Source organism: Pocillopora verrucosa, chromosome 3 (assembly GCF_036669915.1).
Source record: "Pocillopora verrucosa isolate sample1 chromosome 3, ASM3666991v2, whole genome shotgun sequence".
NCBI classification, from domain to species: Eukaryota; Metazoa; Cnidaria; class Anthozoa; order Scleractinia; family Pocilloporidae; genus Pocillopora; species Pocillopora verrucosa.
Window position 1 is genome coordinate 24,248,332 of NC_089314.1, and position 11,094 is coordinate 24,259,425.

The 11,094-nt window shown below is 37.8% G+C and overlaps 1 protein-coding gene across 2 annotated transcripts; it reads right to left on the reverse strand.

The window, feature by feature from the left end:
* Positions 1-677: 677 nt before the first annotated feature.
* On the reverse strand, positions 678-11,091 carry LOC131773816 (bromodomain-containing protein 7-like). 2 transcript variants are annotated; one of them, XM_059089781.2, is made up of 22 exons: positions 10,933-11,091; positions 10,572-10,807; positions 9,756-9,904; positions 9,621-9,649; positions 8,972-9,041; positions 8,419-8,563; positions 7,916-8,026; positions 7,234-7,391; positions 6,860-6,965; positions 6,488-6,557; positions 6,266-6,373; positions 5,884-6,019; positions 5,614-5,725; positions 5,406-5,489; positions 4,841-4,903; positions 4,034-4,073; positions 3,836-3,916; positions 3,681-3,705; positions 3,427-3,578; positions 2,927-2,967; positions 2,276-2,417; positions 678-864 (listed from the first exon to the last, which is right to left on the reverse strand). In XM_059089781.2, exons 1-22 carry the CDS (start codon positions 10,982-10,984, stop codon positions 800-802), a joined length of 2,175 nt encoding a protein of 724 aa, XP_058945764.2. In that variant the 5' UTR covers positions 10,985-11,091; the 3' UTR covers positions 678-799. The 2 variants fall into 2 exon arrangements, with proteins under 2 accessions (XP_058945764.2, XP_058945756.2); XM_059089773.2 differs by having other exon boundaries at positions 10,927-11,091.
* Between the last annotated feature and the right edge of the window lie 3 nt (positions 11,092-11,094).

Consider the following 11,094-nt stretch of genomic DNA (forward strand, 5'->3'; position numbering starts at 1 on the left):
CTATTGTCATGTGCCGGCCACAAGTGGGTAACGAACGTCTGTACATATGCTAATGCTCTGTTGTATTTGTGAGCAAACTCAGAGGAAACAAAATTCACCATAGTCGAACTGTCTAGTTAGATGATTCGATTTTCTCACAGGAATTAAAAATCAATATTTCAACGACCGAAAAAGGTTGATTTATTAGCCAGGCAAAGTGAGGCAAAATATCACTCGAGAGGTTTATGCGTTGTTTTAATAGCGAAATAAATCATTCCAATTTTAGATACTTTGACCTGATCAATTTTTCTTTAAACCAAGGTTTAAACTGAAGACCAATCAAAATGGTGTTTTCTGATTGACAGACTTGTTTAATTTCGGTCACTGTAACTAAAAGCCTGTCGATGTTGTTCTAAGAAAAGGTCTCTCCGATTTTATTTCATGGCTATCGACCACTCGCGACTAGACATAGTGGTTTTACAATTCTAGTGTTAAATAAGCAAGTCCACGAGAAGTTTCAATGTGAAATACTACATGTTCTCGTTTTCTGAATACATGTGTGTCGCAACATACTTGGTCTCACCGCCCGACTGCCATTTCAGGGGGCTCTCTCTCAAGCATTTATGTTTCCTTTTGTCATAGCGGAGAAAGTATGACCGGAGAAGCTATCAACTTGTGCAAGAAATCTTCGACCAAGATTTGAAACTGGCACTTTTTATTGTTAAACAAATTAAAAAATACAGTAGGGATCTGAGTTTTTGTTCTTAATAGTTAATAAATAAGGCCTTAAGGTGAAAGTTAATGTAGGTGTGGGATTGCCTCAGGTCTGTTCCGATGATGTCTTTAGTTTAGAATCCGTAGTGTCCATGGCTTGCTCTGAAGAATCTTAAAAGAGAGAACAAGCGCACCGTAACAATGAGATCGAGATTACAACATAGTTAAAAGAGGAAGAGACAACAGCCAGCAGAGTTTGCTTGTTGTGTAAACAATGTGAATGAGACATGGTTTGATGCTACTCTGGTTCAAAGATTTAATGAATGTAACCGAGATGTTACAATTCATAGACCCAACGTTTCGATGTAACTGTCTCGTGCCTCCATCAGGAGTGATCTAATCGCTGTAACAAGAGGCCTGTTATATGTTCACTAATTAGCTGCCCTTTTTTCTGAGAGGAGTAAATAGGTGTTAGGTACTCATCTGCCATCATCACGATTTAAAGGAAGGCGGGCGGAGTTGATATGCCAGGCTTCTAAACAAAGGCGCTGGTGGTAATGTCGATTAATCGTGATAAGATTAGTAAGATTAGTGAATGTGCGCACAAAATGTTACATAGTGGTGACGGCTTATATTCACGTTTTCACGGCTTACCTAAAATTCGTAAACCGGGAATTCCATTGAAAATTATTACTAATTCTCCGACTGAAGCAATTTCTTGTTATCTTGTGAGAATTTCGTTGCCTGTTGTTGGGAGTACTGATTACACTGTCAAAAATTCCTGCGAATTTGCGGATTTTATCAGGGACAAAACTCTTAACGCTGGTGAAAAATTGGTATCTTTCGACGTTGTTTCGCTCTCCACTCAAATCCCACTTGATCTTGTCGTTAAAATTGCGGACGAGAGACTCAGAGAAGACGCTTCCCTAGGACAAAGAACTTCTTTGCCTGTGGAGGATATAACTCATCTGGTGTCTTTTTGCCACAAAACCACGCAATTTGCATACAACGGTACCTACTATCAACTGGTTTTTGGTACAGCTATGGGTTCACCCATCTCTGCTGTCATTGCTAATATGGTTATGGAAGACGTGAAAAAAAAGGCGTTAGCCCTTTTTCTGGAAATGACATGTCGATGATGTTATTTCTGCGGTATCCGGAAATGAGGCGGAACGCCTCCAATCCATTTGAATTCAGTGAAGCCGTCTATCCAATTCACCCATGTGCGTAAATAGGATAAACACTTGTCCTCTCTTGATTTGAATGTGTGCAGGGCGGTACAGGGAAATTTAGAGATAAGTGTTTATCGTAAACCCAATTACACTGACGAATGTCTCACTTTCGAGTCTCACCATCCTATTTGCCATGAAAAGTCTGTAGCCAAAGTAGCGTCAAACCATGTCTGATTGTCTACCTGTTTGTCTTGCGAACTTTATTATATGCAAAGTGAATGATTAAAAGGAAAATAATTTGAAGGAAGAAATGATTACAAATAACACGACAAACACAAAGAAAAGAGAAACGAATTTAAAGGTACGCAGTTCAGCACAAGTAAGATATCAAAAACCACAAAGTCACTCACCGGTGAGAGTTTCAGGACCGCTCTTATCGCTAACAGTGTTTCCTTCAGATTTCTGCTGCTGATTTGACGTAAGATTGGGTACCAGTCCGACGCCGATAGCAGCACGTAAACCTCCAAGCGACGTGACATCTTCTGGACAAGCCTACAAAGATTTAGAAGTGTAAAATCGAGAACAATTTTAAGAACTTTATTGTTAAGTGAAGCATTCTCTGCCATTAAAAATAAAAGAGGGAGAAAAACATGCTAAAAAATTTCGGGAGATATTAACGTGGATTGTTCAAAGAAGCAAGCTCACGAAGGAAATGGTGTTTGCTACCTACATCAGCCAGAACTTCTCCAAGAATACTTATCACGGAGAATTTTCTGGAGCAGAATTCCTCTTTATCAGGCCTTTATAGTTCCCTACACAACTGCATCAGCCAGATCATCTGCACGAAAAAGGTTCGTCCCTAGAAGTCTCCTTGTTAAAGGACTGATATTTTCACTTCTTTGAACAAGTGAAACCTTGTAAAGGAAACATTTGCGCCTAGACACTTGTTAGCCTAGATGCGGTCTGATGTTCCAACATCCTACTCTCAAATTCCAAACTAAACAATCACAACAACATCTGCGACAAACAGGGAACGATTTTGCTCATTTTATAGCGCTTACCTGCGCAGTAAGATCTTTTAGATTCTGCGTCACGTGATCCGCTAAGTTAGATTAAAAAAAGTCGGTTAAGTACAACGTGAAGAATCTAAAACGACAATTGAATTACAAACTGGTTCTCCTTAAGCATAACCAGGTAAGAGGATAAACCAACATTTTGCTAAACGGAAAGAGTACTTAGAGTAAAGCTGTGTCTGTGTAAAAATATGTTGTAACGGTCAAAGGTATGAGCGGTAATCTAGGGATCGAACTTTCTGTGGCTCAGTCCGACCTCGTTCAGACTCTCTCTGTTTTGCTTTTGGGCAAGAAACTTCACTCACGCAGTTTCTCCGCAAAGAATTATACAAAGATTCTGGGCCGAGTAGTGCAAAGCGCTAAGACCTGTTGCTACCTGATTGGGATAAACGGGAAAATTACAAACATATTTTAAACGACATCTCTGTGCACTTTTTCGAAACTAGTTGGAAAAAAAAAAAGCAAAAAAAGGGAAATCATCTTCTCACCTAAAAGCTTTTCTTTTGAGGATGGTCTAACGGCTGCCTCAGGGGTGGGCCCTGCGGGGCCATCTGGTCTGTGACTTAGTCGGGCACTTTGTACCTCTTGCAGATCATCTAACAGTTTGCCAGTGGCGTGTAATTTGTCCGAAAGTAAAGAGCTAGAGGCCAGATATGATATTTATTAGAAAAAGTCTGCTATAAGTTGTGCGAGAAAAAAATGATAAACAAATTCACGACTTAAGCGGTGAATGGAAACACACCTTAATGACTCACTGCTTGACAAATCTGAAGGAAGAGAATGAAGAAAAGGAAAAAAACTCCCTATCAGCCACTTCATAGTCGCTCGCCTTATGCTAATTTAATATTAATAATCGTATAATAATCGTAAATTTCAGCAACAATATATTCTTTGTACCTGGGGAATTTAGAAAAGATACATCGATCCCTTCGTCCGCAAGACTCAGGAGAGATTGGAAATCAATTTTGGGCGCACCTCCTGTGGTGGAAAAAAAGAGAAAAAAAGAGTTTAGTAAAAGTGTGAGCGGATGAAAACAGCTGCATGTAAATAGTTCAGAAATAAACAATTCAAACTACTAATGAGATGCAAACATACCAGAAGACGAAGAATCTGAAGTAGAAGTTGCTAAAGTAGCCTGTAGAATAAAAAAATGAATGTAAGTTTCGGTACTCCTTTATGGTGTCACTATTGTCTACCTATCTTTTTACTCATTTAATTAAAACTATTTTTTAATCTGTCTATTGTCACGATTATCACGTTATAGCACGTTTCTTTGTTAACTAAGTTCACGTAAGGTGATGTGAACAATAGAAGCGAACGGTTTTACAAAACTACAGATCAAAATTAAGCAAAACCAAGGATTGGTTTTCATTTTTGGCTCTACGCATGGAAGTGTCACCAGTCCAACAGTTTGTTTCAAGTTTTCCTTGATGACGTGTTCCGTTTACTTTCGTCTGCCTTAAAATGGCGATATTCAAATCCTGTCTTGAACATCTACGTACTTACAGTAAGGCGTATGTATAAACAATAGCCGGCGGTGGGTGCAAAATGAGGAAAAAAAAAAAAAAGACTACCTCACATTGGCGCGTTGTAATTATTACAGTGAACAACGAAGAAATATGATTGGCGAGGTACGTGTGCGTTTAACTAATATCGGAATGCAATTGGGAATTTAATTGTACGTGCGACAGTTTGACAAGAAACAATAAAAAGAAAACATATAGACTTGTCTCAATACGGTAGGAAATCGGTTGGAACAACAGGTTTGTTGAAGCAGAAGGTAAACTGGTGAAACACTAAATAACCAGATTAAAGCAGTACCTAGAAATTAATAATAATCAATCTTTTAACATAAGTGAGCACAAGTTGTTTGCGAACTAGAGACCAAAAAAGTTACCATACCTTAGAATTAACACTTGTTTCAGCGGTGGAAACAGCGACTGTCTTATTGACATCTTGGCTTTTCTGAAGAGAAACAACCGGCAAATGTTCAAATTTAAAAAAGCTCTAAGCCTAAAAAGATAGAATGCATTTAATGCTACCATTATATGCGACAGAATGTAAAGTAAGGATTTAATTAAGTTGGTAAGTAAACAGATTTTTGAGTATGTGTTTGGACGCAGCAATACTACGTGACAACCCTACGTGAACTGATGGTAAATCGTAGCCCAAAGAGTGACTAGCATTTAATTTCTCCCAACAATACCATCCTTGAGTGAAGAATTTTGGTCAAAAGAATAAAGAAAATGATCATCAACTAAAGCAGCCCTTGATTATCAAAAAAATTCTCTTTGCCGCAGCTGAGGAAATGTATAGAGAAGAGTATGGTGAATATGCAAACTGATGTCAGGGTGTAATGGGTAAAGGCTCATCGCTGCTTATCTCTACACAGGATTTTTCTCATTTTTTCAGTCCTAATTGATTAATATTAGCATCGGCTATAAACCGTAGAAGCATTTAAATGCACCTCGCTTGAAGAAACTGTAACCACCGATTTTTGCTCACTGTTTTGATTCTCTTTAGCTTGTTTTTCTTCCTCGGCCTTCTCTTTCTGAGAAAAAATAAAGAAATGAATGGAAATAAATTAGTAAAAAATACATGCAAGGAGAGGACAAATTACAACTCGGCGACTATGCGTCTAGTGACCAACTTTCGCACAGCTCGCTAAGTCTTACCTCAGCAATATGTTTCACGTATTTAGAATGTGCTCCTTCGGTCAGAACGTCCAGCAGCCTATCCACAGCTTCATGTGAGAAAGAGGAAGCGTCCTTGACAAAGGCTTGAAGACTGCACATCGAAAAAAAAATTGTAAACTTGTTAAAAAAAAATTCTCCTTGTTAGCATCTTTCGAAATGTATAGAGTACAGCATGGAGGTGTAAGGGTTGAGAAAAGGAGTGCCCGAGATCTCAGTATTAAAACCGAGGTCATATCCTCGCCTTCTCACCTTTTGGCGTAATGTATACCAGTGTCATCACCATAGGTGCTGTAAAGCAAGTCTGAGTGTTCTTTTGTTATTGTGGCTCTGGAAGAATCGTACGTGGGAGCGAACGAGCCATACGGTCCATACATCAAGTATGAAACTAAAACGAAAAAGAGGTGTCCAGGACTATCAACACACAAGACTGACAAAATAATACAACGATCAGAATAAAGAAAATCATCAACTTTGGAATAGTGTTTGATCTAGCACAAAAATTCTCACAGCAAATAAATGTATCGTGGACAGTGTGAAGAAGTGATCTTTACATTTTGAGAAAGGGTTAAAAAAGCAAAAAGAAAAAAAAAAAAAAAAAAGAAAACCGAAGTAGGTACGGGCGCATTCGTACCCGGTGTGGCCTTGTTTCTTTTGTCTTCCTTGAAGCCAGCGGTCGTGTGTGAGCCATTGACGACTTTGCCAAGCTGTGTTCCGAGATTAACGTTAAGATATTCTGGAACTGAAACAGCAAAGGAAATGAAAAAATAAGTTAGGGCGTGATAACTTTTTAGTGATTTTTCTTTCGTAAAAATAGGTTTTCGAGGATGGTTGAAACTGGCATCAGATGCTGTACCTTCAGAGTCCACTGGGTTTACTACAGCTAAAGTCGTAGTTCCGTCTTTGTCTCGACGTAGAAAACCGACCTGTAAATCACCACAAACGTTTACAAGTAGAGGAAAAATTTTACTAACAGTATAACAATAAAGAGACAGTCACAAGGGGGATAGTCAATACAGTATTGTGCAAAAGTAATGCAAACGAAATGCGCAAATTTCGTTCTTTGCTCTTTAAAGCGACACTTCCGTATAGTCAGTAGGAAATATGGCCAAAGATTCTTAACAGAGGGATTTTTATCTTCCAGCTGTTGGGATCAGGGATGGTGATCACCGTTCTTCTTATAGCGAGGACACGTTACAGAGGCTGGCACATTATCTGTTCAGCATACCTTACTATTGGCGTGTTTTGCCTCCAACTCAGCTGCCATACGTTTTGATGCCTCCTGAACTTGAGCCAGAATTTTTCTACTAGCAGAGGTGTGCTTTGAATCACTCCTGGATAAAAATAGAGAGTTAAATATACCACAACCACCTTTTCAAAAACTAGAGATATGTTAACTCCCTTATTCTTGAAAGACGAACGACAGACAGACAGACAGACAGACAGACCAGTAGACAGCCAGACCAACAGACATACAGAGTGACAGACCTAGAGACTGATAGACCGACCAGCAGACAAACAGAATGATCCACCCCTCCTCTTCAGTAAGGAGTACCAGAAACTGACTGGAAGGATATAAGCAAAAAAAAAAAATTGTGTTACCTCGGCTTGGTCCTTTTTGTTGACTGTGGGACATGGTTTTCCTCTGTGTCTACTGTATCAACGTCAATTGGTTCATCTGAGCCACGCCCATCTGATTCATTACCCTCATAGTCTGGTACAGAAAACCCAATACTGTGATACATGTTTCTCACTTTCTCCTGTCAATTAAAATAAAAAACAGAAATTGTGTACAAACACTAAAGTAATGAACTGAGTTACAAAGGAAGAGTTTTCAATGTTTCAAACTGCTGGAATTCCTATTTTAAAAGTGGATTCTAACATAACTGACTCTGATTTCCATAAAGAAAGATTAAGCTTAGCTGTCCTTTCGCTCTACGTTTTCAAAATAGTATAAAAAATGCATAATCATGCAGTGTACACTGTAGGTATTTGCTGAATATGCACATGTATATCACATGGAAATAAAAAAGAATGAATTTGTTGAATTAATACATTTGAATAAATAAATGCAAAAACGAATAAGCAAAAGAAAACTGCAGGAAACCATGAAATGAAGGATAGGACAAAAGATTTACAAAGGAACCAAAACTGAAAGAATACAGGGAAAAATCTGGAATTAAAAAAAACTGTGAAAAGAGCCAGTACATCAGTGTGGATGTATTAATAAGCATTATCTGGCAATAGTTATGAAGAAAAAGTTCCATAATGTTAAAAAACTTACAGGCGACAAAAGTTTAGATCCTGTTTGAAGTAGCTTTTTAGCTGCTTTGTAGTAAATTGTCTCAGGTGCATTGTAAACCATTGCATTGTTACACATCAAGTAGAAATCATCCTGCAAGAGAAACATGGGCAAGTCTGTATTGGAGCCAACTGGACTGTTTCCATACCAAGATTGTTACTACTCCCCCCTGTATGGGATGCTAGCTCATCACAAGGTTACTCCTAGCATTTCATCAGGCTTCCCTGAAAATTTGACAATACCCATTTATACTCCTGGGTGGAAAGAGGCTCTATGGGAGTGAAGTGTTTCGTCCAAAAACACAACAACATGCCTCAAGTGGTTCTCGAACTCAGACCTCTCAACTGGGAGTCCAGCATACTGACCACTCAAGGCCATCTTGTCTCCTTCATAAGAGAAGCACATTTTATTAAGAATAACAAATTTCAATTCTGGCAAACATGCACAACAGAGTCAATTTCTCAAACGTTGTTTTTTTTACTCACCCTAAACTGCTCAATAGAAAGATAATCATTGGAATCAATCTTGTATTTCATGGAGCTGAAGTCCATTGGGTGTGTGATAATGTTAGAATACCCTGGAGCAATGGTATCATTCACAGGGTAAGCAAAGAATCCCTGGGTATCCTTCCTGTGAAGAGCAAAATATTATTTTGTTACACAGTTATTTGTAATGATTTTTAGACACATACTTTAAATCCCATAAAACATGGATCTGAAAACCCTTGGTTGTAATTGGAGTTTTGAATGATTTGCAAAGGCAAGAAACAGGTAGCTATCCATGTAAGACAAAGTACCAGGCTGATATACATCACAAAAAAGTATGGATAAGCCTCTGCCAAATGTTTATTTTTGTAAACGAGATAAGGGGCACAGTTAAGGGTATTCCACATGTCATTACACTTACAGAATAAGACTAGTATTTTGATCATTAAGATTCCACATAGATCCATGAAAGCTTATTTGCCTATCTTGACATACACACACTTGCACCCCAATAGTTCATTATCAAGGAATCAACAACTAAGCATTGGCTGACCTCTGAAGGGTACGATGTACATTTTCCAAACATAGCTGCAATGGTGAGATCTCTGGTTCTCGTATATGACCTTTAAAATAAAATTTTAGGAAAAGATAGCAGAATTTCAGATACAACTGTACAAACCTTTTAGTAATTTCCTTAATATACAATCAATACAATCAAATCAGGTCAAAAATTAGCATCCATCCACCTCTGCTCCATTAAAATCTATCAATGATCCCATCAGTAATTTAAGTCTTTGATAGAAGCATGTGATATTATCATTATTGCTGTTGATGCAGGCACCAAAACTGCACTCCTGCAAATATGAGGTGTAGCAAAGTGCTGTCCAAATTATGTTGTCAAAATGAGCCTGATGTTCTCAAATAATAATACAATGCATTCTATACTAGTTTATACATTCAAAATTCTTAATCCTGAAAGGCTGTTAGCTATATTCAAAGTGAAAGACTTGATCTTGGCCTTGACCTTGTTCAAAAGTTGGATGAAGTATCCATGATACCTTGCTAATGAGCTTAAAGTACACTTAAATTCCATTTTGCTTTTGTTAGACGGACAGGTAAATGAATGATGAATTGGCACCATAATTTCAGATGATGTTATCACCTACACTGAATAATAATTAATAAAAAATAATCTAACTTACCACTCACTTTTTTAACCTCTGGACTGTTCCTAAAACAAATCAAATAAGGTTACAAAATGTAGTAAGGACTTAATCCCTCAAAAAAATAATACTCAACAAAAAATAAGCAACCATATTCACTCCACTTGTTGATACCTGATTGGTGGTTCAATTGGTTTAATGTAGATTTTCTTTATGGGTCTCTCAGCCTCATTGACACTGCTACTTTCTCCTTCCATCTCTTGTCTGTCTCTTTTTTTCTTTGATCTCTCATGGCCACCAACAGATGAGGGTGAAGCACAAGCCTGCAGAGATACAAATAATAACAAATCGTTCAATCCATTGCTACAATTATTTCCCAAAACTACAACACTAGGTCCTGCACAGAAGTTAAAAAAATTACATAGAGGATCTAGAGGGTGGAGTTAACCTCTTTTAAACCTTTAACTCCCAGAAGTGATCAACATGAAACTTCTCCTTATAATATCCTTACATTATCTAGCAAACGAGTAATGAGAATATTCAAACTTATTAGGTAGAAGTTATTATCTTGATCTTACACCAAATTCTCATGGCTAATTTACAAGGATATGTGAAGCAGCTAAAGGGGAGTATTAACAATCAGATCTTGGGAGTTAAATGGTTAACATTGTTACCAATAGTAAGAAAATTACATTTAAATGGATTAAACAATGAAAATTAAAATAAACCAAAGACAAAAAGCAAAACAAAACAAAACTGAACCAACAATCAAAAACAAACAGAAAGAACTGGATTCTCAAACTAAAGGAAACTTTTATTGCTGGGTGCCTATTAGAAGAATTCTTTTAAGCTATGTCGATCCCTACAATGACTTCTACTCGCTCACAAAACGTCTAGACTTGGTAATTATTATTTTCTTTAGTCACAACACAACACAAAACATGTGTGCTCTCTATTGGAATGTTGTAACACAATTGCTTGAATCCTCACACTAGAAGCATGATCCATCTTGGGTTTCTTTCTCTCTCTTGACGACGATCTCTTTTTCTTCTTCTTTTTGGAAGAGTGTTCTTTAGATTTCATTTTCTCTGGATTTAGCGAGGTTCTGCTCGCTAAACTTGGCGACTCTTGCTTGGCAGCGACTTTTTCTTGGTTAGTTCCAACTTTAAGAACAAGTTTGATCGGCTTCTCTCCTTTATCAGCTTTTTCTAACCTTTCGGATTTCTCTGAAAATGTGAAGACGTGGAATTGAGATTTTCTAGCTCTATGTTCAGCATGTCTCGTGAGTGGACGAATGTTCGTGATCAACAATAAAATTCGAGATTTTGTTCAAAACATGGCTTACCCTCACCGGCATCATTGCCTTTCTTGTGATGCTTTTTACTCTTGTGCTTCTTTCCCATGGTTTTTTGGTATCAAGAAACTCGTTAAATTTCCCCCCACTGGACAAAATGATGTCCAAAATTCAATACGATCCCTTACAAAGAACACTCTCCAGCCGCCATGTTGAAAA

What these genes read in the sequence shown, in the direction of transcription:
- LOC131773816 (XM_059089773.2), bottom strand. Translation starts at nt 10,984, where the DNA reads ATGGGAAAGAAGCACAAGAGTAAAAAGCATCACAAGAAAGGCAATGAT. An exon ending in AGATGGATCATGCTTCTAGT is followed by an intron (nt 9,905 to 10,571) that starts GTGAGGATTCAA and finishes GTATCTCTGCAG; the next exon opens with GCTTGTGCTTCACCCTCATC. An exon ending in AGAGGTTAAAAAAGTGAGTG is followed by an intron (nt 9,042 to 9,620) that starts GTAAGTTAGATT and finishes TTTATTTTAAAG; the next exon opens with GTCATATACGAGAACCAGAG.